The 26,888-nt window shown below is 49.9% G+C and overlaps 1 protein-coding gene across 9 annotated transcripts in view; it reads left to right on the top strand.

The window, feature by feature from the left end:
• Positions 1-26,888, top strand: part of FBXO31 (F-box protein 31) — a 45,316-nt gene that overhangs the window by 2,494 nt on the left and 15,934 nt on the right. For 2 of the 9 annotated variants that reach the window (XR_009537232.1, XM_060131880.1), the window contains exons 1-5: positions 10,629-11,291; positions 12,410-12,481; positions 15,917-16,003; positions 23,613-23,689; positions 26,261-26,428. Coding sequence is in view for 8 of the 9 variants with exons in the window: in XM_060131880.1 (XP_059987863.1) it covers positions 10,787-11,291; positions 12,410-12,481; positions 15,917-16,003; positions 23,613-23,689; positions 26,261-26,428 (909 nt within the window). In the remaining variant the exon portion in view is untranslated. Of the gene's footprint in view, positions 1-10,628; positions 11,292-11,714; positions 11,732-12,409; positions 12,482-13,397; positions 15,094-15,916; positions 16,004-23,612; positions 23,690-26,260; positions 26,429-26,888 lie in introns of those variants that run through there. The other 7 variants (XM_060131887.1, XM_060131882.1, XM_060131884.1 and 4 more) reach the window with 7 other exon arrangements.

Raw genomic sequence — 26,888 nt, 5'->3', positions numbered from 1 at the left:
TTGGCATCAGGTGGCTTCGTAGAATGAGTGTGGGAGCGTTCCTTCCTCTGCAATTTTTTGGAAGAGTTTGAGAAGGATGGGTGTTAGCTCGTCTCTAAATATTTGATAGAATTCACCTGTGAATCCATCTGGTCCTGGACTTTCGTTTGTTGGAAGATTTTTAATCACAGTTTCAATTTCATTACTTGTGATTTGTCTCTTCATATTTTCTATTTCTTCCTGGTTCAGTCTTGGAAGGTCATACCTTTCTAAGAATTTGTCCATTTCTCCCAGGTTGTCCATTTTATTGGCATAGAGTTGCCTGTAGTAGTCTCTTATGATGCTTTGTATTTCTGTGGTGTCCGTTGTAACTTCTCCTTTTTCATTTCTAATTTTATTGATTTGAGTTCTCTCCCTCTTTTTCTTAATGACTCTGACTGAAGGTTTGTCAATTTTGTTTATCTTCTTAAAGAACCAGCTTTTAGTTTTATTGACCTTTGCTATTGCTTTCTTTGTTTCTATTTCATTTATTTCTGCTCTGATCTTTATGATTTCTTTCCTTCTACTAACTTTGGGTTTTGTTTGTTCTTCTTTCTCTAGTTCCTTTAGGTGTGAGGTTAGATTGTTTATTTGAGATTTTTCTTGTTTCTTGAGGTAAGATTGTATTGCTATAAACTTCCCTCTTAGAACTGCTTTTGCTGTATCCCATAGGTTTTGGATCATCGTGCTTTCATTGTCATTTGTCTCGAGGTATTTTTTGATTTCCTCTTTGATTTCTTCAGTGATCTCTTGGTTATCTAGTAATGTATTGTTTAGCCTCCATGTGTTTGTGTTTTTTACATTTTTTTCCCTGTCATTTATTTCTAATCTCATAGCATTGTGGTCAGAAAAGATGCTCGATATGATTTAAATTTCTTAAATTCACTGAGGCTTGATTTGTGACCCAAGATGTGATCTATCCTGGAGAATGTTCCATGTGCACTTGAGAAGAAAGTGTAATCTGCTGTTTTCGGATAGAATGTGCTATAAATATCAATTAAATCTGTCTGGCCTATTGTGTCATTTAAAGCTTGTGCTTCCTAATTAATTTTCTGTCTGTTTTTGTTTTTGTTTTTGTTTTTGTTTTTGTGGTACGCGGGCCTCTCACAGTTGTGGCCTCTCCCGTTGCGGAGCACAGGCTCCGGACGCGCAGGCTCAGCGGCCATGGCTCACGGGCCCAGCCGCTCCGCGGCATGTGGGATCCTCCCGGACCGGGGCACGAACCCGTGTCCCCTGCATCGGCAGGCGGACTCTCAACCACTGCGCCACCAGGGAAGCCCTAATTTTCTGTCTGGATGATCTGTCCATTGGTGTAAGTGAGGTGTTAAAGTCCCCCACTATTATTGTATTCCTGTCGATTTCCTCTTTTTCAGCTGTTAGCATTTGCCTTATGTATTGAGGTGCTCCTTTGTTGGGTGCATATATATTTATAATTGTTATATCTTCTTCTTGGATTGATCCCTTGATCATTATGTAGTGTCCTTCCTTGTCTCTTGTAACTTTCTTTATTTTAAAGTCTATTTTATTTTATATGAGTATTGCTACTCTAGTTTTCTTTTGATTTCCATTTGCTTGGAATATCTTTTTCCATCCCCTCACTTTCAGTCTGTATGTGTCCCTAGGTCTGAAGTGAGTCTCTTGTAGGTAGCATATATATGGGTCTTGTTTTTGTATCCATTCAGTGAGCCTGTGTCTTTTGGTTGGAGCATTTAATCCATTCGCATTTAAGGTAATTAGCGATATGTATGTTACTATTACCATTTTCTTAATTTTTTTTTTTTTTTTTGCGGTACGCGGGCCTCTCACTGTTGTGACCTCTCCTGTTGCAGCACAGGCTCAGACCGGGGCACGAACCCGTGTCCCCTGCCTTGGCAGGCGGACTCTACCACTGCGCCACCAGGGAAACCCTTGGGTTTGTTTTTGTAGGTCCTTTTCTTCTCTCTCTCTTTTTTTTACATTAAAAAAATTTTATTTATTTATTTATTTTTGGCTGCATTGGGTCTTTGTTGCTGGGTCGGGCTTTCTCTAGTTGTGGTGTGTGGGCTTCTCAATGTGGTGGCTTCTGTTGTTGCAGAGCATGGGCTCTAGGCACACGAGCTTCAGTAATTGTAGCATGTGGGCTTAGTAGTTGTGGCTCACGGGCTCTAGAGCGCAGGCTCAGTAGTTGTGGTGCATGGGCTTAGCTGCTCCACGGCATGTGGGATCTTCCCAGACCAGGGCTCGAACCCGTGTCCCCTGCATTGGCAGGTGGATTCTTAACCACTGCGCCACCAGGGAAGTCACTTTTCTTCTCTTGTTTCCCACTTAGAGAAGTTCCTTTAGCATTTGTTGTAGAGCTGGTTTGGTGGTGCTGAATTCTTTTCGCTTTTGCTTGTCTGTAAAGCTTGCTGGGTAGAGTAATCTTGGTTGTAGTTTCTTCTGTTTCATCACTTTTAATATATCGTGCCACTCCCTTCTGGCTTGTAGAGCTTCTGCTGAGAAAGCAGCTGTTCACCTTATGGGAGTTCCCTTGTATGTTATTTGTTGTTTTTCCCTTGTTGCTTTTAATAATTTTTCTTTGTCTTTAATTTTTGTCAATTTGATTACTATGTGTCTTGGTGTGTTTCTCCTTGGATTTATCCTGCCTGGAACTGTCTGTGCTTCCTGGACTTGGGTGGCTGTTTTCCTTTCCCATGTTAGGGAAGTTTTCGACTGTAATCTCTTCAAATATTTTCTCAGGTCTTTTCTCTGTCTGTACTCCTTTTGGGACTGAATAATGCGAATGTTGTTGCGTTTAATGTTGTCCCAGAGGTCTCTTAGACTGTCTTCATTTCTTTTCATTCTCTTTTCTTTGAATATTAGCAGTATTAACCTTTTGTCATCTATTTGGCAAGTGAGTTTCTTTTGACATTTTAAAATAGAGGCAAAGAGAGTTCCACCTTTTCATTTGCTTTGTTTTGTATTTTGTACACCTGTGAGACCCAGGTTCATCACAGATGTTCCTTTGTGCTCTGTGGAGTTTCTCCATCAGTCAGCCAAACCTGTGTGGTGGTCTCCGGGTGTTGTCTCTGGGGAAACTGTAAGGTATGTAGCAAGAGAGAGTAACGGAAGACTTCTGTATAATCAGAAAACTCAAAGGTATGCCACATAGTAAAATTAACTGGAGGTACAGCTCAGGGCAAATTCTTAGAATTGCTAGTGGAAGCATAAAAAGTCCTCACGAAGATGTGGAAAGACTTTGGGGGGCAGACAGGGAAGGACTCTTCAGTCCTTCTTTGCCTCCTTCTGTGCTTCTCAGTTCAGCTTTTCTGGGACAGCAGACACTGTGATGGTAGGATCAAGGTGTCTTCTTCACCCAGGTGGCTTAGCAGCTAGGAGAATTTTCACTTTGAGAAATTAAAAAATGAAAAACAAACATGGTAAAACAGGCATATTCCTAGTCATCCCCAGTAAATAACAGTTAAAGTCTTCTGTCATATTTGCTTTTGAATTCTCTACCTTTTTTTGAAAGAAAACCTCTCAGGCAGCATTTAAGTCCCTCCTGATCACCCCTGTCCTTCCCACTCCCAAGAAGCAACCACTATTGTGGGTTGAGTTTACTTGTATATACATACTCCTGTAACATCCCCAATGTGTAACATTGTTTTACGGTACTTTAATTTTAAGGAATATATCATACCATAAGTATTGTGCATCTGCCTTTTCCCCCTGTCAACTTGTGTTTTTAAATTCTGTCCATGTTAATATATTTAAGTCTGGTTCAGTCTTCTTGAACACTATGTGGTGGTTCATAATTTGAAGAGGCCACATGTGTTCTTTGCTCATTTTAATTTTTTTCATACAGTGTACACAGTGTTACAGCAAAGAAGCTCTTACGTGTCTTCAGACGCAGATAAATTTGTAAATTTCTCTAAGGAATATATCCAGAAGTGGTGTTGCCGGGGTAGTGGGCTGTGAGATTTGCAGTTTTACTAGATACTGACCAGTTATTTTTTTGGAGTGATTCTTCACTCCAAATATAACATAGTTGTATTTTCCTCTTTGCACACCTGTCACGAGGGTGTGCACAGGCAAGTCACCGAAAGTGACAGGAATGCTCTGTGTTTATTTACCAAGTAGCTGTCTTTGTGGTCTGGGTTCTTTAAGTTATCTCATTTAATCCAGTGTCCTCTAAATTCTTTCTGGTTTGAATGATTCATTTCTAAAAATCTGTGTCAATCTGGGTGAGAAACAGCATCTCATTTTAATTTGCAGATGACTGATAACTCATGAAGATGCACATTTAAGAAATAAAATTATAGGCAATTTGGATTTCTCTTATTCGCGTATCCTTAATCTTTGCCCTTTTTCTCTATCGTTATTTTTTCTTATTGATTTGCGGGTTTTATTTATTTAATCTGGGTCGATTTCTGTTTAATATACGCAAAACATTTTCTCATAGTCAATAACCCTTTGCTTTTTAACTTCATTTACAGTGACTTTTGCAAAAGTTACCGCGTTAGTCAAAGTGACTTCTGCAAAAGCTACAGCGTTAATCAAAGCTACGCACTTTTAACTTTGGGTTTAAGTAATCATTGTTGTCCCGAGGTTATGAAGGTCTTCAGTTTCACTAGTTCATTCTGGTAGCTTTCATTTCCAGCTCATCTGGGTCCAACATTGGATGGTTGGCAGTTCCGTGCGTAATTCATAGGCATCTCGTAGGGTTAGTCTAATTATGACTGGAATATGTATAAGAATAGTCGCATGTGAGACAAGTCTGATCTTATTTCCCTGAGCCCCAGACTTCTTCCATCCTGAACTAGACATTTGGTTATGGTGGGTGTTAAGGCCAAAGTCATGTCCACAGAGGCAAAAACCAGTGCCCTCAGCCTTGGTGAGCAGGAGGTGGGTGGTCCTAGCCCAGCAGGCTTCCTGGCCCAGAAGCTCCAGGTCTGGCCCTGACACGGCACGATGGTGCTTCCATTTGTTAGTGTCTTGGGAAGGTGAGTGAGACGTTAGTGAGTCTGCACGTTTACTACTCAGTGTTTACACGTTTGCTTTCTGTATTTTGATAATTGGGTTTCCCAGAGGAGAAGACAAGCCACAGAAAGGGGCACAGGGAGGAGGGTACCACGCACCTGTGTTTTATTGTTTCAGAGCGTTTGGGGCTGTGATGGACTTCCAGGGCATGGGCAGGGCGAGCATGTCAGTGGCTCTTCATAAAATGAGAGGATGACTCAGGGGCGGGGGGGCGTAGGGACGCTACAAACTTAAAATGAGAAGGCTTTATAGCGCTTGATGAGAATCTCACAATTTTCAGTGTCCTAGCAATAATAAGTCAACAATAATAATCAGTTGTTTTTATAGAATTTGGTCTTTTGAGCCTCCTGCCTGTTGGAGCTATTTGATTAACTATTTTCAGGTGGTATTTCTGGGGGCGGGTGAAAGAAAGTTGCTACTGAGAAGCCCAATCTGTGTTCCTGTTTTGGGGGCAGATACACCAAATAGGTGCTATTCCCCCTCTTACAGGAAACCAAACCAGAGCAACCCCAGCCGGCAGCGTGGGCGCGGCGTCAGGAGCCCAGCAATGTTTTGATGCATCCCTCCTTTGGCTTCAGGCCTCCTGCAGTTACTGGCATGTGGGGCTATAAATAAGCCATCATTTCTCAGAGCATAGCGTAGCAGCCGAGTTCGTTCTTTGTCTTTGACCGAGAGGAGGCTTTTTTTGGTTAACATTTCACTGTTTAGTTGGTGAATTTTTAAATGCTGGCCGGTCTACCTGAGGCTAAGGTGTTTAGAAAATTCAGACCATGGTTCTAAATCAGAACATTCAAATAATAACAAAAGAAGCATTTAAAAGCAAAGGAAATGCAAAGGAAGTGCTCCCACATGTATTTTCCCTTCTACACCAAACTCTTAAATATTGAGACATAGAGTGAGGTTTTGAATTTATAATATATATTTGTCCATTTCTCCCCTTGATGGTAAGTGTTTTAATGACACCTGGAATAATATTTGTATAATATTTTGATCACTTGTGAGTCTAAAGTGGGCTTCAATTCCATCATAATTAGAAATACCCTTTTCCCAAAATGTATGAGCTTTATGACAGAAATGGGAAGTTAAAAACCAATATTTAATTTTGTATTTGCATGCAGAAGAAAACGCTTTCTATTCTGTTTGATGTGCTGATGTGAAATGTGAGAAATGCGGCTTTTGTTAAACATGGCTGAAATTGGAAGGGTCGTCTTGGGAAGAGGTGAAATGGGCAAGTCGTAGGCTTTGAAGTCGGCTTTGGGCATATTTTATGATTCTTGTTGAGCCTTCCTGTTTTGGGGCTGGGGTGGGCGGTGTTGAGGTAGGAGAAGCATACCTGCCTCAGCCGTGAGAAGAGGAAAGCAGGCCCCCTCCTGGACGTACAGCAGGATCTCAGAATCGTAGGGGGACATTTATCCTTTTCTTCTCCTGGACGTACAGCAGGATCTCAGAATCGTAGGGCGACATTTATCCTTTTCTTCTCCTGGACGTACAGCAGGATCTCAGAATCGTAGGGGGACATTTATCCTTTTCTTCCGCTTTGCTCTTGTCAGGACTACAGTCTCTGTATTTTTGGAAGTCCAATCTCATGTGCTGCTTCACAGAGAAACCTCATCCGTCCAGTTAGCGAAGTAGGAGAGGGTAAAGGAAAACGGTGCCTCTTGAGGGACATTGCTAACCTTACAAAAGCGAGCTGGAAAATGGACCTGGCCCCCAGAAAGCACCGAGTGAAGATTTCCCCTTGGCCTTGCTTAATTGGGCAGATATGGTTGCCTTGCCAGGAAGAACTGATGGGCCATTTTCACTGTTTCGCTGTGTTTACAAAGTGATTACATAATGCATTTGGTTTGTCTTTCTGGCTGGAAAGAGTGTGCAAATACAAGGGCATCTTTGGGACTTTGGAGGAACAGGTGTCCTGTGAGAAAGCCAGGACCGGTCAGGAGGCGGCCTGGGTTCTAACTCATGAGTCAGCATCCTTTGCCAGTGACACCCTCACTGTCTGCCCAGTGGTGATGGACAGGGGAGGAAACCCAGAGTAGCCAAGCCTGTATGAGGAGTATTAGTGGGGAGTCGGGAAGTGTCTGAAATCTGAGAAGGGGTCCGGGGCGAGGTGATGGCAGAGTCAGACTCTGCTTACCTCCTGGTCTCACGAGTGGCTGGCGAGACCGAGCAGGTGTGTGTGCACTAGGAAGAAGTGTCCGGGCATGACAGGTGGGCTTCCGCTGGAGTGGGGCTCCCTTGGCCAGGGATACCTGTCGTGGAGCTGGACAGGGTCAGCGTCCTCTGGCTGGCAGGGCGAGGCTTCTCGAGGCTGCTGTTGGCACCAAGACTGTTCATCTTTGTAGGGGTGGAGCTGGTTGGGAAGAAGTCGCGTGGAGTATGTAGGTGCTGTCAGCTGTTCTTGGGAACTATTGGTTAGCATCCCGAATATTCTAGGTGTTGAATAGGAGATGCCTATGGGCTGTATCCAGGTTTTGGTTTTTACATTCTTCCCATCCTAAGATGAGCTGGCTGCACAGTGTTTTTCCAGATCTGCTACATTATCAAAAAAAAAAAAAAGGCATTTCATGCAGTTATAGTAATAGCTAAGGAAAGCAGCGAGCTAGGGGACACACAGGGGTTTGGAAGCGGCACTGTGCTGTCGCAGGGGTGTCCTCGGAACAGTTGTGTCAGGAAGCCTGGGGGCCAGTTGCCTGACACCCCTGAGCCTGGCGGAGCCCCCTCCCCACCAGCTCCCTCCCCTGCCTCTGCCTCCTTTATCAGCCTCAGAAGTAAAGGTTTTATTTATTTATTTATTTTTTCGGCTGCGTTGGGTCTTAGTTGCGACACGCAGGATCTTTCACTTTGGCGCTGGCTCTTCCTTGCGGCGTGAGGGCTTCTCTCTAGTTGTGGCGTGCAAGTTTTCTCTCTCTAGTTGTGGTGCGCAGGCTCCAGGGCGCGTGGGCTCTCTAGTTTGCGGCCTGTGGGCTCTCTCATCGAGGTGCGCGAGCTCAGTTGTTGTGGTGTGTGGGCTTAGTTGTCCCGTGACATGTGGGATCTTAGTTCCCCCACCAGGGATCAAACCCGAGTCCCCTGCATTGGAAGGCGTATTCTTTACCGCTGGACCACCAGGGAAGTCTCTCGGAAGTAAAGTTTTAACCATATTTTATTAAGGGATATAATTATTCCCTAACTTAGTGCAAACAAAAATGCGCTAAATTTGCAATCAATACTGCCTTTTGGTTTTATTTGGAAAACGGTGTGAGTTTACAGCAGGTGGGAAACAAGCCCGCAGCGCTCCTCCACTCTTCCTTCTCCCACTCTCTCCTGCCTGCCGGGGGCCACAACTGGGTTCCAGCTGGGTTCCCCCATCCTTTCCTGCCACCTCTGACTTACCTGGTGGTGCAGTGGCCTCCTCACGGGACCCCCCACCTGCGTCTCCAGGTGTGTCTCCGCTGGCTCCACCCACAGGTTACCCAGTCCAGGCTGCTTTTCTACCTGAGACTCTTCAGTGCTTCTGCGTTTCCTGTGGACTCCCGGCTCTGGCAGGACCAGGAGACCACCCCCTTTCCAGCCTTATCTTGTGTGCCCACCAGCTTGCTTCAGACACTGTCTTAGTGCTGTGCCCTTCCAACGTGGCAGGGACCCTTATAAGTGGCATTTATGGGGAGCATGGGGCTAAGTTCCCTCTAATTGCAGGTACCAAGGCAGGTGCAGTGCATAGAATTACGATGTTAACTTTGTCATGTTCCATTCCGATGCAGAAAGCGTGCACATCTCAGCCACGGCTGGCACAGGTACTGCCTCTGTTAATCTCCGCTAATCTCTTCGAGGGAAGGAGCCTCAGGAAGCAGCATGTATTGCTTAGGTACTCCTAAGGAACAAGAGAGTGGAAAAGAGAGAGAGAAAACTCTTCTCACCCATTCCCACCCGCAGAGACTGAATAGACTTCCTGCACATTCAGACACATGCTCTGGGTGCAGGGGTTTTCGGTAACGACCGTCACACAGTACTGACCTCACTGGACAGGAAGTGCGCCCCTGGCAGTCAAGTCACCAGAGGATGGAGCTTCAGTGTCGACTTGGCCCAGATTCCTGGGCTCTTTTTCCATCTTGGCAAAACATTTGTTCAATAGCTTTCTGGAAATTTTCTGATTGGAGTATTTGAAGTGGCAACTTAATTTTTTTATTGTGGTAACATATACACAAAATAAAATTTACCACTTTAATCATTTTTAAGCTACAGTTTAGTGATATTAAGTATGTTCACATTGTTGTGCAGCCGTCACCCCCATCATCTCCAGAACATTTCCGTCTTATCCAGCTGACACTGAGTCCCCATTAAACACTGACTCCCCGTTTTCCCTTTCTCAGCCCCTGCACTCACCGTTCTATTTTCTGTCTCTGTGAAATGTGGCTATTCTATAGGGACGTCATATAAGTGGAGTCATACAATGTTGTCCTTTTGTGACTGCTTATCTCACTCAGCAAAACGTCCTCAAGGTTCGGCCAGGCTATAGCAGGTGTCAGACTCTCCTTACTTTTTTTTGTTTGTTTGTTTTTTGGTGGTTTTTTTTTGCGGTACGCGGGCCTCTCACTGTTGTGGCCTCTCCCGTTGCGGAGCACAGGCTCCGGACATGCAGGCTCAGCAGCCATGGCTCACGGGCCCAGCCGCTCTGCAGCATGTGGGATCTTCCCGGACCGGGGCACAAACCCGTGTCCCCTGCATCGGCAGGCGGACTCTCAACCACTGCGCCAGGGAAGCCCTCTCCTTCCTTTTTAAGGCTGGATAATATTCCATCGTGTGGATGGACCCTGTTCTGCTTGCCCATCAACCATCGGTGGGCGCTTGGGTTGCTTCCCCTTCTTGGCTATCGTGAGTAGTGCTGCTGTAAACATGGGTGTACAAACATCTCTGAGTCTCTGCTTTCATCTCTTTTGGGTACGTACCCAGAAATAGGATATAGCTGTATCATATGGTAATTCCATGGTTAATTTAAATTTCCTCAAGTCCAGCTGACCCACTTTTCTCCCCCTTCCCAACTTTCTTTTTACTTGCTGCCATTTTTGGAGTAGACACTTTGAAAACAGACTTTCACAAGCTACTTTATGTCATAGATTAGCAAGGAAAGTATTTGAATCGGCAGCCTGCAACCCAAATTTGGCACTTAGAAAGCAGCTGTGGGCAGCACGGTTTGCTGTGCTAACTTTAACCATCTTGGGTAGGACGGCGGTAATGCTGGTCTTGGGTAGGATGGCGTTAACACTGGTGAGTTTTTCTAGGGGGAAGGATCTGTGGTTCTGCATGTACACTGGCCTTAATGCTATTTTAAGGGCACTTTCCCTGATGACTTATGGGAAGGTTTATGGAACAGTCAGAGTATGTGGAATTGTTCCGAGCCACTGTTTAAAAAAAAAAGATTTTTCCATCATGTGAAAAATACTGAACATTTCTTGAAGGAGCAGTTGGGTCAGAATGACATTGTTCCGCTTCGGTGAATTTATTATCTTCTGGGAACATTAAGAAAAACCCACTAAGCATTGCTGTATTTATGAGCACTGCATCATGCTTTTGCTTTTCTTCTGATTGCTAGTGGCGTTCCTGTGGATGGTTTGTCTGCTTGTGCAGGGTCATCTCTTGTGTGATATTATCAGCACCTTTTCTTGACACGATGTGCAGAGATTCTTGACAATTTGGTCATCCTGGCTAAAACCCTTAGAATCGCTTGGAAGTCTGAACGGGTGCTGGGACGTGGTGCGTTGTCTCTAGCAGGTCAGAGGATCGCTGGGCTCAGATGCGAAAGTCACCCACTGGGTCGGCAGATGCTGTGGGGCAACACTGCTGCTTCAGTGTGCTGCAGGCCGCCGGGGCACACTCGGACGCGCCTTGGGTCTGTGCCCTGCATCTCACCGGCAGAGTGTCCACGTGTATCACAAAAGCGCGCAGTTCAGAGAAGACTACCCCGCGCCCCACCTGTACCCCGGCTCCCAAACTGTCTCGTCAACAAGGCAGCAAGAGGTGCATCTCATCTATCCCGTGCGCTGGTCACTGCTGGAACCGGGAGAGGACCTGTCCTTTAGCATCACATAGGAAACAAACCGAGGCACCAGTCTTGTGCGGTGACGGTTTTGGAGTGCCTGATTGGTGCGAGGGAAGGACACTGTTTATGGAGAGCACACGAGGTGGTGACAGCCACTGTGGTCGTCAGGAGGGCCACCTGGCTGTGGTGGACATCCCAGAGCAGACGGGGAATCATGAAGACAGCTCGTTGTGGAGCAGAGCTCTTCTCAAGAGCACAGGTAGACCAGCTGCAGCTTGGTCGCCAACAAGGGCGGGAGTGGCCCTTCCAGCTGGTCCCTGGCATGGTCTGCAAGGATTTTGACAAACCAGGGCCTCTCAGTTGCTGGTGACTCATGTGACATGCAGGTGTCACCCCGTCCAAGGTCACAAACAAGCACATTTTGTTATCTAGTTCCTGACACGTTCTTGTAACTTGCATAACACTCCAGAGTGGAGTCCACATTCTTCCTGGCAGGAGGATAAAACCTGTGTTTTTGTCTGGTGACGAGCAAGGCCATGGTCTGCTCATCGGCAGTGGAAGCAGGGGAAGCAGCACCGTCGGGCAGGCCCATCTCAGGGAGGTTTGCCAGGTGCTAACCGCCTTGCCCCAACTGGTTTCTCCACCGTCTGCATCTTGAGCTTGGCTTGGATATGGTCAAAATCCTCGCAGAAGCGTTGGGTTAGTGTCATCATCCATTCCACTGAAAAGACCAGGCCTTGGGGCCGGGGTGGGGTCTGTGATGTGATGAGGTGGACAGCCTTTTGCTGGCCAGACTGCAGTCCCCCTTCTGGAAGGACTGCTGAGTCACCAACCTCTCCACGCCTGGGTTTCTCTCCCAGAGGTGGGGCAGAGCGCTGGCCGTGGAGGTGGGTGTCAGGGATTTGCTTCAAGGCCGTCCTGGGCAGCCCCAGCTGTGTCTTCGTTTCACAGAATCAGGAGGGGGTTAGGGGGGCCTTCGTGGAACCCTGACACCAGTGATGGTCTCATTTCCATGGGAACTCGCATCGTCTCCAGACTCTGAGTTTCTGCCACACCGTGGTCATAAACCAGGGTGTCTGGTTGTGAGTTTGAGCGATTAGGTTTCTAGAGCTTATCAGAATAGACATGGCAGGTTGCTATTTCATGCGGAGTGGAGTTGCCTAAAAATAGAGTAGTGGCTTCATTGGTGAGTGAGGGTGTTGACTGAATGTGGAGAAGGGCCATGAAATCTCCACAGTGAAAGAAGGGTCAGGCTGAGAAGACAAGGCCAAGGCTGAGGCGTGCCTGCTCCACCCCCACCCGCACGTCTGTCTATTAATATTTCTGCTGCTTTATGACTTCTTGACTGTAATTTCCAGCAAACGTTTCTTGTTGCAGAGTACGGCGTTTGTGAAAACTTGCGGAAGCTGGAGATCACGGGCGTGTCTTGTCGAGATGTCTACGCGAAGTGTAAGTTAATCTGTCACCATCTTCTGTTAACTTGTTCCAGAAGCAGGTGCTCAGAGACATCAGCCACGGAAAATAAAAGTCCATGGCCCTCAGCCCACAGGTGTGTTCTCCGATACGCTTTAAGTTCAGTTTTGACGTTGTAGAGACAGCGCTGGTAGTAACAGCACTGACAAGGTCGGGGGCTCTCTTCTCCCTTTCTGAGTGAATCGTGACCCTGATTTTGCAGCGCAGGTGGATGAAGGTGTCTTTCCTCTGGGGAACGTGGCTGCCCCGGAAACAACTCTGGTGTGCTTGGAGGTGCCCGTCTCTCTAGATCCCAGGCCCGCAGCCTGGTTGGAGACGTGGACACCAGGAGCAACTGTGACATGCAGCCGTGACGGCTGCCAGGGCCCCTCCCTGCCACCCTGACTGCACCAGCCCCGGCCCTTCCTTGGCTTGTTTCCTGCAGGCACGTTGAGTCTCCCAGCGCCCCCATTTCTTGTCCCCGCCCCTTTGCTTTCCAGAGTCGCCAGCAATGCTCCGTGATGCCTAGAGCCCCCGACCCCAAGCACCTCTCTGCTGGCCCTTCCTCAGGGCCCTTTGCGTGAGGCTGTGAGGGTGTCCGTTGGCACTGACATCACCCAGGGGCAGTGGGCACACCGTCCCGCGGGGAGCAGCCCGCCTGTCCCCGCCCAGCGGGGTGTGGCGTGTGTTAACACTCGGGGCTGGGTAGTAAAGGACGGGGAAAGAAGGATCACGATGGCCCACTCCTCTTTGGCCTGAGGTTGGCCTGTTGACCTCTCTGAAAAGGACCTTAAGTGTTCATCTTAAAACCATCTTGGTAGATTTTGGCTTACACATTCTTTATTTTTTTTTGTGGTATGCGGGCCTCTCACTGTTGCGGCCTCTCCCGTTGCGGAGCACAGCCTCTGGACGCGCAGGCTCAGCGGCCATGGCTCACGGGCCCAGCCGCTCCACGGCATGTGGGATCTTCCCGGACCGGGGCAAGAACCCGTGTCCCCTGCATCGGCAGGCGGACTCTCAACCACTGCGCCACCAGGGAAGCCCTGGCTTACACATTCTTTTGAACTCTGCACCAGTTCTGCCCTGAACACCTAGACCAGATGATGCTTCTTACTTAAACACCGAGAGGCTGGGGACCGGGCTCCTGCTCGGAAAAACCTGTGATTCAGGATGAAGGGACTTCCCGGGGGCCAGGCTGCTGGGTGGGAGCCAGCGTGCTGGAGGCTTCCTTCCAGTGTCAGGGGCTTGCTCGTTGGTGTCGCTTGCTGTGTCCCCTCTTTTCAGTGGATTTGCTGCTCTCAGAGTCCCCCTGGGAGACGCCTCTCCTCCTGTGTCCCGCATCCCCCGCACAGGTAGAGTGTGGACTTCTGCGGAGCGTCAGCTCTGTGGGGAGACAGCCCCGGGGGGCGCAGTTGGTCCCTGAATCTGGGCTGATTTCTTCATCCCGTCAGACTTCTCTCCACCTCGATCCCGTGGCCATTTGGGATGTTGGGTTGGCCAGTGTTCCTGGGTTAGAGTTTGCTCACGAGCGGGGAGATCTCCTGTTGGAGGCTCTAAGTTCTTCGTGGACCTTCCCCGGCCGCCCTGGGCACGTGTGGTTCTCGATGTTGGCGCTTGGCTGTGCCTTCGAGGCTGTTCCCCCCTCCCACCTTCTCTGGGAGCCCTGTGTGTCCCAGCCTCACCTCTGCCACCTCCCCGTATCCCCTTGTCCCCACTTGCCGAGGGGCTCGGGCTGCATCCTCAGCCACCCTCAGAAGCCATCCCAACCTAGCGCCCCACCCAACCCCCGTGCCGCTGTCCTTGGTCCTGAAGCCCAGGGCAGGGCTGGTCTGCGCAGGGCCTCCCGCGCCTCCTTCCCTGTGCAGCTTCGCACTTTGGTTTCTTCTCTGGCCTCTGCTTCATGTCCCACCCACCCAAGAGAATGCGTGTCTCCAGGGGAAGTGGGTCTTGGGGCCCGAGTGGTCACGTCTCGTGAAAATGTAACTCCTTCCTGTCTTGTGGTCTCAGTGGTGAGAACAGTGCCACTTTGAACCCTGCAGAGCCCGGAGTTCCAGGGCTGGAAAGGTGGTTGTGTCCCCTTCCCTCCCGTCCCGCCCTCCATCCTGGGGGTGCCCCCAGGGCCCTGCTCCACTCTCTGCTTCAGTGTTGCTCCCCAGCGTCCGTGTCTTAAGTCTCCCAGAACAGAGAATGCAGGAGGCTGCCCTCGCTATGGGCGTCGTGTCCAAGTCAGAGGCACACTCCCCACAGGAGTCCCTGTGAGCGCACAGAAACGAGAGGTTCCTGGCTTTGGGGACGGTCAGCTGTTTCCATGAGGATCTAATATGAGAAGTCCTTATCATCTCACTGCTTTTTGAGTTTGTTAGGCCATTTGATGATATCATCTCAAAGCCACTTGAGTTCTGTCTAAGAGTTGTAAGCCCTCAAAATACTCCTGGAGGGAGGCAGGTGCTCGTACCTGCTAGGTGTTGGGGGCTGAAGCACCCAGAGGAGAACACGTGTGAGAATGAAGGCCCCCACAGAGCTCATCTCAGCTGTGGGCAGAGGGGTTGCCTGGGCCTTGGGGGCATCTGTCCTGTGGAGGGGACGTCTGGACACAGGTGGATGGGCAGGTGAGTAGGAGAGAGGGGGAGGTCCAGGTGGGCCAGGGAGAGGGGACAAGGGCCATGGTGAGGTCATCGTGAGGCAAAGGAGGACGTCTGGAGACTTCTTTGACTGCTGGTTCTTAACCCCTTGATCATGGTTGCCAAATCCAGAGACTGATTCATATTATCTGTTATCAGCACCCCTGAGCGTTTGATCTGCCCCGGCCAAAGCGAGCTTCAGTTTTCATCTTCACAGTGCAGGAACTGTGTTTTTGTGAATTTGCTTTGAAGGCCTTATCCAGGAGAAAATCACTTAGCTTCTGGAATAGGTGGTAGAAGACAGTCGTCCCTAGTTCCTGCTTAGATGGTAGAGTCAGCTACCTCAGTCCAGGGGTGAAGGGGTCTGATTGAGTTAGGAGGCTGGCAAACACGGTCCTTTGTCAAAAACAAAACACACACGTGCAGCAGGTGAAGGACAATGCCAGGTGTGCAGCGGGGCACAGGGTTCCCTACACAGCCACCCCAAATATCTGTGAGCTGTGACCTCTGCCCTCCCACCTCGGTGAGCCCCGCTGATTGTGGTGGGTGATGGGGAGAGAGCCCGGAGGGGGTCCCGAGCGGGCCGGCCATCATGAGTTCCTGGTGTGGATCACTGACTGACAGGAGCACCTGTCACCACAATTCCTTCTTGACCAGACCTGCCTCCTTGGCAACCGCTTGGTTCTGGGGGTCGAGGATGTAGGGAAGCGTGTGATGTCGGTGAGGGACAGGCGTTGAGTCCTGTGAAAATGGTTTCTACAGTCGAGAAGGCAGAACCATCTTCAGCCCTTTCCCTGCTGTGTCTGTTCAGGTATAAACCCTCGTGTGAAGTCGGGCCGTTTCATGAAAATTCTTCCCGATTACGAGCACATGGAATACAGAGATGTTTACACCTGCCGTACGTATCTCCTGCTGGCTTCCGCTTTTGTGGGTGAGCAAGACCGAGAAGCTGCATGGATAGGGCCTCTCACAGCACGAGGCAGCTTCGGCCCCGAGATCGAGCTGACCTCCTTAGCGTTTGCTGGTTTGCACTTTGCTGCAGCGTCCTCCGTGGCTTGGCACAACCAGGGTCACTCTTGAGCGGCGACTCCAGGGCAGCTGCACAGACGGGCTGGGTGTCCGCAGCAGCTTTGGGTTTTTGGGTTGTACCAAGCAAGAGCACCATGTTGCTGTGCATTTTAAAATTTATCGCTTCTTGAGGCAGAGTGGGAGCCTCAAAACCTTTCTATTGCAAAATGGAATGTAAGCATTCACATCTGGGCTTTATTAGTCAGTCACGTTTGCACAGCATTTGTCAATTCAAAAGTGTACATACACACACACGACAAAAGTGTGTAGAAACAGTTGATTACTTAGGTCCTGATTCCTCCTTCGATTGGCATTACTTGAGCTCTGGAGATTTTCTAAGCCACATTCCATAGGTGATGAATGCTGTCCCTGCCTTTTTTTTTTTTTTTTGCGGTACGCGGGCCTCTCACTGCTGTGGCCTCTCCCGTTGCAGAGCACAGGCTCCGGACGCGCAGGCTCAGCGGCCATGGCTCACGGGCCCAGCTGCTCCGCGGCATGTGGGATCCTCCCAGACCGGGGCACGAACCCGTGTCCCCTGCATCGGCAGGCGGACTCTCAACCACTGTGCCACCAGGGAAGCCCGCTGTCCCTGCCTTTTATTGGGTTGAGCCGAGATGCACTGAAAGCTGTTTTTTTTTCTTTAAGTTATTAATTTTATTTACTTATTTTTGGCTGCATTGGGTCTTCGTTGCTGCGCGCGGGCTTTCTCTAGTTGCAGCAAGCGGGGGCTACTCTTCATTGCAGTGCGCAGGCTTCTCATTGCGGTGGCTTCTCTTGTTGTGGAGCATGGGCTCTAGGTGCGCGGCTTCAGTAGTTGCGGCACGTGGGCTCAGTAGTTGCAGCCTGCAGGCTGTAGGGTGCACAGGCTTTAGTTGTTGTGGCTCGTGGGCTTAGTTGCTCTACGGCATGTGGGATCTTCCCGGACCAGGGATCAAACCTATGTCCCCTGCGTTGGCAGGTAGATTCTTAACCACTGAGCCACCAGGGAAGTCCTGAAAGCTGTTTTTATGTTTCAAGAAGCACAGGGACACCCTTCTGCTCTTTACTCCACCCCTCCGAGTGCTCCTCATGTCGGTGTTGCCACCGTGGGGCAGACCCACTCCTGGGTCTTAGAGGTGCACGGTTTCGGGACTTCCCTGGTAGTCCAGCGGTTAAGACTTCGCCTTCCAATGCAGGGGGCTTGGGTTCAATCCCTGGTCAGAGAGCTAAGATCCCACATGCCTAGTGGCCAAGAAACCCGAAACATAAAGCGGAAGCAATATTGTAACAAAGTTAATAAAGATTTTAAAACTGGTCCACATCAAAAATGATCTTTAAAAAAAAAAAAAAAGTACCCAGTTTCTAACAAAACCTACTCAGAGTAGAGGGAATAGAGTCGTTTGTGGATCTCCTCCTAACCCCCATCAGACTGCAGCCACCTAGCTGCCATGTGCTTGGCTGGCCCCATTTTACTCGGGGTTATCCTGGGGTCCGGACAGGGCTGCCTGGGTGTGGGCAGCATGCTTTGGGGGCGTGTCTGGGCTAACAAACCCACCTTGTGTGTCACCCAGGCCCTGGGGGGATGGGTGTGGGAGCGATCACCACAAGTGTGGGGCTGGGCCGGCTGGCTATGAGGACACAAGTTCCGTTCTTTTCCCTGCCATCTCAGCAGTAGGCTCTCTAGAACATTTTGTCATGGACTGGGCTGCTCTCCCTGCTTAGCAGTCAGTGAGCCCTGGTGCCTTCTCCAGCCCCACAGGAGAGACGGTGACGTAGCTGGTATTGATGAGAACAGCGGATCAATGACACTGGCTGTGCTGACGGGAACTGGGTGCCGCGGGGTTTTTGATACAAGCAGACAAGCACTTAGAGGTCCATTGTGTCACACCGCTGTCACAGACCTCTTCTGGAACAACAGCCCATCTGGAACTTAGTACCATAGGGCTAGTGTGGAATTCTGACCCACCTCTGGGGGTGGCCAGGACCTAGGAAGCACCTAGAGTTGTTTTGGGGGGTGTTCTTTTTGTCCCCAAGCGGTGGGCAGAAGCTTCCTGCAGCTGATGAGGACGAGTTCTGCGTCCAGACTTCCTACCATGCTTCTCGGAGACCACGTCCGACGAGAGCCACATGCCGTGATGCCCCCCAGCTGCTTGTAGCTGTATTGCAGACTTGTTTTAATTGGGGACTACTGTCTCATTGAGGTGTGAGTGTAGTTATAAAAATACAGTAGAAAACTTGAAAGATCTAGAAAACATAATGAAAATAACCAGTTGTCAGCATTGGTTGCCTTTCTCTGTGGACTGGTCTGTTACCTGGGTGGTCTCCTAAAACATCAGTGAAAAACTTACGTGCGTGAGCAAAAAACCAGTTTCAACTGAATTTGAAACCTCTGTACGCCCAGGTGTTCTGTGTTCCAGCGTCCTAGTGTGTCCTAACCGAGGGCAGCTCGGAATTCATCCTCTGACACTCACCAAAGCTCCAGAGACGTGTGCTGTGATGACTGGCTTGTAAGGAACAAGGCCCTGGGGCTGTTCCTCATCCACTTGTGCTCTTCCTAGAGCCGTGGGGCCTTGTGTCCCCTCGTCCTCTGAAGTCCTCTGGGCCACGTTCCCTTGGACCCAAGAGATGATATCTCCCCACAGCCTTGTGGCCCTGATCAGCTGCTCTTGGTGTGTGTATGTAGCTTCCTGATGGTCTTGATAATCCATGTCTGTAAGGCGTCGGGAGTGTCCTAGGGAGTATATTGCCTTTACGATGGGTCTAACACGTGTCTGTATGTGCTAATCGATGGTGACTGTCCGAGTGCACTTTGAACTTAAAAATAGCGTCGTGTACCTGTAGGGCTCTGGGTTTTGAGGTTCACACCCAGCATCTTAGCTCAGATTGCTCAAGTAGATAATGAGGAATTTGGTGGAAATCGCCCCCCTCCACTGGTGAGGAGACAGACAGACCACTTTTAATCCTCAGGTGCAGATAACACAGGGTAGAGTCTTTGGAGGGGAAGTCCCAGTCTGCCAACTGGAGCTAAGAGCACATTGCAGGATGGTTACTGAGGAAGGAAGGAGACCATTGGTAAGAATAAAACAGAAGGGGACTCCTGGAAAGGGCAGTGGGGCACCAACGGTATGTACGTCTGAGAGAGGAGAGACCCTCTGCTACTTACGTGTCTATGGAATGTTTCTCCTGATTTTGTTCTGTGTATTGATTTTGTATCCTGCAATGTTACTGAATTCATTTATTAGCTCTAATAGCTTTTTGGTGGTGTCCTTAGGATTTTCTCTGTATAGTATCATGTCATCTGCAAATAGTGACTGTCTTACTTCTTCTTTTTCAATTTGAGTACCTTTTATTTCTTTTTCTTGCCTAATTGCTCTGGCTAGGACTTCCAATCCTACATTGAATGAAAGTGGGGAGAGTGGGCATCCTTGTCTTTCAAAAGATTTAAGTTTTTCATTTTGAGTGTGATACTGGCTGTGGGTTTGTTATACATGGCCTTTACTGTGTTGAGGTACATTCTCTCCATACCCGTTTATCATAAATGGATGTTGAATTTTGTCAGAAGCCTTTTCTGCATGGATTGAGATGGTCATGTGATTTTTTAGCCTTCATTTTGTAAATGTGGTGTAGTACATTGATTGATTAGTGGATGTTGCACATCCTTGCATCCCTGGGATGAATCCCACTTGGTCGTGGTTTATGATCCATTTTGGTTTGCCGATATTTTGTTGAGGATTTTTGCATCTATGTTCATCAGGAATATTGGCCTGTAATTTTGTTTTATTGTGCTGTCTGTGTCTGGTTTTAGTATCAGGGTAATGCCGGCCTCATAGAATGAGTTTGGAAGTGTTCCCTCCTCTGATTTTATTCTAATTACCAAAAGCTTCTAGCAAGTGGCGGGAGATACCATTAGTTGCATGTATGATTTGCCTTTGGGCAAGAAACCTCAGTTCTGCAGCGACAGATGTGGTGATTCAAGAATGATGTTATGGCCTTGCTGGGTGGTGGGCCGCTGTCCCGAGTGTGGTGGGCAATGACAGCTGCTGGTAGGACAGCGGGGAAGCGACTGCTCAGTATCAGAGCATGCTGTGCAAGGCGAGCTGGATCTTTTGGGTTGGGAGTTTCCCACTTGGCTTGTTAAGTGACCCTTCCTGTTGGCAGATGAGAACCCTGCCTAGGACTCTTTTCCTGTCAGCTCCTGAGCTGAGCCGCCCCTTAGCCATCTTGGACCGTTGTTCCTATTTTGGGGAATAGGAGGGTTGTGTTAGAGCCAGGGATGGTTTTCTGAACACAACTATGCTGACCTCGGGGATCAATGGTTGGAAGAGTCTCTGAGCTGGTGTTCATTCTGGAAGGCCCAAGTCCTGCTTCATGGGGCTGAGGGCAGGAGTGTTGTCATTATTCTGACCGAGTTTAAGTGTGGTTCTCTGGTGTTTGGGTCCCCTTGCCCACGAATGCCTATCTTCTGTGGTCTCCTAAGAGCTGGGCCCTTTCAGCACACCTGTCTCTTGACGGGAAAGCACCCGAAGGGTCTGACCCAGTCCACTTGCTGTCCTAGGTCCCAAGCCCGCCGTCTGCACCTGAGCCGGTGTCATTGGGACTTAATCCCGTTTACTCTCCTGCATGGTCAGTGGTTGTTTGGAAACAGCGTCGGGAGGACTTGTTGAGCTGGAATCTTCTTCCAGGCGAGGAGCCCTGGGGTGTGGTCAGCGCCTGGGCCAGGAGGTGCTGTGGATTCTGTCTTAAGCCCGCAGGCCCCTTGTGTGCCCTAGGCAGGGTCTGGGTGCAGGTCAGAGGAGAGCACAGGGTCCGGTGCCTGAGCTCATCGTGCTCCATACCTCCTGTGGTGGTGACGCCTTAGAGCTGCCCTGCCCAGCAGGCCCCGGGCACACAAGGTCACCGTGGGGACAGGCTGCCCTCCCACTCCTGACACCTAGAGTTTCATGTGACTCAAGTGGACTCCTTCTGTCTGAGTGCTGCCTGGACTTGCTGAGTCTTTCAGGTCACTTCTGCCAAACTAACTCTGAGACTTCTTAAAGAGCACGTTATAGAACACAGGTGTCACGTGGCCTGAGGAAACCCCGTGCCTCACGGTCCACATGACAACGTTGGTCTCTGACCTCCCCTCGGATTGTCCTGGGTGGGTCCAGGCTGGGCGAGCCAGCGTCGTGTCAGCAGGGGCGAGGGGCACACCTGAGTCTTCTAATGGGCACAGAGCTTAAAATCCAGAGACAGTTGCTGCTCTAAGCACACATGGGAGGCTGAACTTTTATTTCAAAGAGATGTTGCTTTTAAAGCAAAACAAGGAACTCCCCTTTGGGAATTGCTGAGTCTGGGGCACATTCTTTGAACAGTCTTTCCAGGGGCTTCGAGATCAGATTGATTGATCTTGGAAAGAACCAGACGTTGTCAGCAGTCAAGTTGGGAGATGAGGGGAGGGGAGACAAGAGAAGACCATGCTGTATGGGCCCATTTAATTTTTTATCCACTATTTTATCGTGAAATTTTACAAACACACAGAAAAGTAGAAAGAATTGTGCAGTGAACACCCATTTACCCGATTCCATAGCACCCTGCTCCACTTCACTCCCACACACCCGTCCCTCCGTCCATTCTGTTTTGCGATGCATTTCAAGGTAACTGGCAGCCATCAGTCAATTTCACCCCTAAACACCTGAGAGTGTGTTGCACTGTCTGAGTTCAGTATTTGTTTATGGCTCCTGACCCTGCTTATTATTGCTTGTTTAACAAACACAAAACCCATCAGGGTATGGCCATAAAATAACCACTGACTTTAATGTGTGTCTTGTAAACCGACTCAGAGGATTGCACACGGCATGAGTGGCAGGCGCCGTGCAGACCACCGAGGCTCATTTAGAGAAGTGTGTCTTTAGGCTGAAACCTAGGGAACGGTTGGTATTTTCCCACCAGCCGTCGGCATGCCCTGCAGGCTTGGGATGGTTCTGGCCTCATGTTCCTCTTCTCTGTTCCCCAGACCAAGTGGTGGCTGGAGAACTGCTGTCTGGGCTCAGGTCCCTCTGGGCTCTGCTGCTTGGTCTTCCTTCCTGAAGTCGGTTGTGATGATGCAGCTCTAGCACTTGGAGACCATCCATGGCTCCCACTGAGTATTAGCCAGGGTTTTCAGACACAGAACCAATTTCTTCATGTATAAAGAGATTATTATAAGGAATTAGATCGCACAGCTATGGAGGCTGACAAGTCCCAGGATCTCCAGTCAGCAAGCTGGAGACCCACAGGAGCTGATGGTGTGGTTCCAGTCCGAAATCCGGCAGCCTCCAGACCCAGGAAGAGCCCATGTTTCAGTTCGAATCCAGAGGCTGGAAAAGACCAATGTCCCAGCTCAGCGCAGTCGGGCAGGAGAAAATTCCCCTGTGTTTGTGGGAGGGTTAGCCTTTTTGTCCTCTTCAGGAAGAGCCCATGATTTAGTTAGAGTTTGAAGTTAGAAAAGGCTGATATCCCAGCCTGCAGCCAGGCAGCAGGAGTGTCTCCTTACTGGTGGGAGCACCAGCCTTCTTCTGCTCGGGCCTTCAACTGATTGGACAAGGCCCACCACGCTAGGGGGGGCAATCTGCTTTCTCTGTCCGCAGATTTAAATGTTAATCTCATCCGGGAACACAGACATACCAGAATAATGTTTGACTACGAATGTCTGGCCCCCCCATGGCCAAGTCCAGCTGACATATAAACTTTACCACCACACACTGGCTGCAGAGAGACCCCAGACCCTGAAGCTGGCAGGCAGGGCCCTGCATGAGCTGGTTGTCTTCTTTGTGCAGTTTGCTCATTCTTTCAGTTGTTCACTGTTCACTCAACAAATACACATGCAGAGGAGATGGAAGCGAAGGACTCTTCCCAGGGCATTTACTGTGCTGGCCATGGCCGTGTGCAGTGGGGTCTCAGGACGGCATCAGGTGCCCTTTTCTCCCGTTGCCCTCAGTGAATATACATGCGCTGCTTTTGAAATAAGGGGGAATATGTGTGTGTGTGTGTGTGTGTGTGTGTGTGTGTGTGTGTGTTTAAAAGAAAGACAGCTGATCCAGTTAAATCTTACTCTACAGCCCCATGATGTTTTGGACTCTGCCCCTGGTAAAGAGTCCCACGTCTCCTCCGTTGTGTAGACTGATGGGAGGGGAGGTTCATTGCTTCACAAGGGCGCCCGCTGCACGTCCTTCGAGGCAGCAGTTCCTTGTCATTGGAGCTGATACGCAGAGGCTGGGTTTCAAAATGACCCAGTTGTCTGTTACATTTTTACTCTTAGAATGATTTAGACACTTGTAATATTTGCTTGAATCCACATTTGTTTGCAAGGCTCTGTTACGAGCCTCCGTGAGGGATTTCTTCACACGTCCCTCCTCTTCCTCACGCCCTTTCCTCCGATTATTGACTATAAAGTGAAGATCAGCTGGCTCTGATGAAGTCCTGTCCTCTCTCTCTCCCTGTAGTGCTTCACCGATACAGACACATTTTGGGACTGTGGCAGCCAGATATCGGGCCGTATGGAGGACTGCTGAACGTGGTGGTAAGTCCCAGAGCGTCGGGCCTGGGTTCTTGCGGACGGGACTGCGTCCTCCCTCCAAGGGGCAGGCCAGTTGTTCACAAAGACTCATTGGGCCGGGTTTTATTTTCCTAGCGAGCAGAGATTCATTTTAAGTAGCTCTTGGCTTCTGCCATACCCACGAACTTCGTGGTGACGGGATGCCTTCCCCGGTCCCTGCCTTTTGGACACTCGGGGCCGTCGGCCTTCACACCCCCGGGGCACTCCAGTGTTGGCTTGTGCACCGGTTCGTTGCCCTAAATCGGGTCTGCAGGCTAAAAGAAAAGGAGGCCGTGTGGGGCCCTCGGAGGCTGGCCCTAGACAGAAAGCCCACGCCAGGCCCGCCCCACCCGGGGACCAAGTGGCATAGGCTTGGTGTCATGGCAGGTGTCTGTCCCTTCTCTTCAGGCTTGCCCCCTGAGGTCTACAAGCAGCATTTTAACTTTACTTTATTCAGGCTTTATAGCTCGTCTCAGCAGGAGGGGCTGTTTGATACAAGCTCCTTGGTCGTAGCCAGGAGAAGAGTCTTCTGGTTTTAATTTTTATATGCTTCTAGGTCACTTGCCTAGAAGCATATAATAGCTACTCATTTTTGGGTCCATTTGAGAAACTCAGATCTGACTTTTCTTGGGCTTAACTGGTGTCGGTGTCTAGCAGGATGCAGCCCTTGCCGGTGCTCTTGCCAGGCACGAGTGGTGCCTCTGGGACAGAAGCCGGGACCTGAGTGGGGCCATTGTACTTGCTGAGCTCTGGGCAGGGGCCTGGCCTCGATGTTGCCGCAGCTGATGGTGCAGGGAAAACACAGCCAGGTGCCCTTTGGCCGGCGCTGCACACGCGCTTGGCAGGCCAGAAGCCAAGTCCAGGGGACTGGCCGCAGCTCGTGTCACGGCTCACGGGTCTGCCTCGCTGTGGCCTTTGGGGCCCCCAGGGAGCCTCCTCGTGGCCTCCTCCGAGCCTGGTTCACGTAGGCCACGGGGTGACTGGTTACTTCATCACTCTGTATTTTGCTCACCAGGTGGGGTTTGGGCAGGGATAAATATTGCTTCATATTTTTTATAATTTGGTGGAAACATCTGTTAAGAAACTTGCTTTATATTTGTTCTGTTTAATATCACTGGGGAAGCCTTGCTTTTAGAACATTCTCACAGGGGCCAAGACAGACAGCTCCCAGCGTGGGCAGGTTCTTTCCTTTCTTTTAGTCGGGGAGGGTGATAATTGTTTGTCTTACTGGCAGTGAGTAATAGAGTTTAAAAAAAAAGAAAAAAAGGCTTCTGAAAGCAGGGATAATTAGGGAAAATGGAGCCTATGACAGAACACCGCCAATTGGCTCTTGTCTCAGATGGTTAGCGATTAAGTTCTCTCCTCTGTCGCTAGAGCCGGAAGCTGTGGACCCAGGCTCCGCCAGGAAGGCAGGAGCGACTGCTGGGGCATCCCCAGTGGGCTACAGAGGCCACCCCCACCCCTCCACTGAGAACGTGCCTGGAGACTGCCCCCTCCTTTGACCTGATCACCACTTTTATCATTTGCCATTTTGAACACATACAAGGGTAGTGGGAATGGCTGGGTGAACGCCCACAGACGCCCACCTCCTGGACTCAGAGGTTGACCGTAGTGCACCAGGTTCACGGTGTCTGTCTCTGCCCCTTTGCCTTTTCTTTTCCGTATTTTAAAGCAGATCCCAGGCCCGTGTCAGTTCATGTCTGTACTTCAGTGTGGATCTCTAACCATGTGGGTGTTTCGCACGTTCCCACACATGTGAGGTCCTGACCACGCCTCACAGCAGTGGCAGTAGTTCCTGGATTACCTGAGGCCCAGTCCACGCTCGAGGCTCCCTGACGGTCTCAGAACCGCCTTCGACAGCTGGCTTGTTCACACGAGGATCTAAGCAGGCCCTCGTGCTGCCTGCTTTGTTTTGCCTCCTGAGTCTCTTCTGTGGAAAGCAGCACTCCCGTTTTCCTCTGGTCAGTTGCCCTACTGGGTGTCGCACTTTCTGGATCATTCCTGCTTCTTTCTTATGTCTTTTAGCTTGTGCGCCCGGCACCTTCCCACCCCCACTTCGTAGCTGGAAGTTCTCTCTAAAAGGTTTGCTCGGATTTGGGTCTAACCACTATATTTTCTATTAAAACATTTAGTTACTTTTTCAGCTTTATTTAGGTATAATTGACAAAACTGTAAGATATATAAAACGTACATTGTGGTGATCTGATTTGATGTACAAGTACACCGTGGAAGGATTCTCCCGTCTAGTTAATTAACGTACCCATCACCTCACATTTTTATTTTTTTTTTGAGGGGTGGGGAGAGCACTGAGTTCTATTTCTTAGTAGATTTCAGTGATATAGCAGCGTTATCAACTTTAGTCACCACGTTTCATAAACCACTTTTCGATTAACACACACTGGTGGGCGGGGCCGTGCTCGTCCTGCTGCGCTAGATGGGGCCCCAGGGTCCCCGCGGGACCGGAGTGTGAAGGCAGGAATGGTCCTCGTGGTGATCTGGGGGGTGCGAATGCTGAGCCTCCGCCTCCCCCTCAGCCGTGTGTGGATCTCTGCACAGGTGGACGGCTTGTTCATCATTGGCTGGATGTACCTGCCTCCCCACGACCCTCATGTGGACGACCCGATGCGGTTCAAGCCCTTGTTCCGAATCCATCTGATGGAGAGGAAGTCGGCCACGGTGGAGTGCATGTACGGCCACAGGGGGCCCCACAATGGCCACGTCCAGGTGAGCACGCGGGGCAGCGTGTGCAGGTAAGGGGCTGGGTCTCCTCGCTTCGTCCCGGGCCTTCTGCCAGCTGTTTGCCAGGGTCTTCCCAGCTGTGCACCACGCCCATGCTGGCCAGCAGGACCGGGAAGCGGGCCCTGGCCCAGCCCTTCTGTGCGCTATGCCACTGTCGCTCCTCAGTGAGCGGAGCCTCCCCTGATTCTGCCTCTGGTTAGAGCCAATTGTCCTTCCAAGCGAGATTCCTCACTGTTCCTTTTTCTCCTCTTCGCAAGGGCATCAACTTGGAACCAGACGTTCTGCTCTCGGATGTGGGCCTGGCAGGTGGCCAGCCCCAGAGCAAGCCTGTTCTCTATCTCAGTAGGAGAGCGCCAGCCCCTCTGTGCTGCTCTCAGACCCCCCCGGGGGACAGCGACGCCCGGCCCCCTGGGAGGGGAGCGTGTGCTCAGGGGGGTTCCAGCCT

Source organism: Lagenorhynchus albirostris, chromosome 19 (assembly GCF_949774975.1).
Source record: "Lagenorhynchus albirostris chromosome 19, mLagAlb1.1, whole genome shotgun sequence".
NCBI classification, from domain to species: domain Eukaryota; kingdom Metazoa; phylum Chordata; class Mammalia; order Artiodactyla; family Delphinidae; genus Lagenorhynchus; species Lagenorhynchus albirostris.
This window is presented reverse-complemented; position numbering and strand designations above follow the sequence as displayed.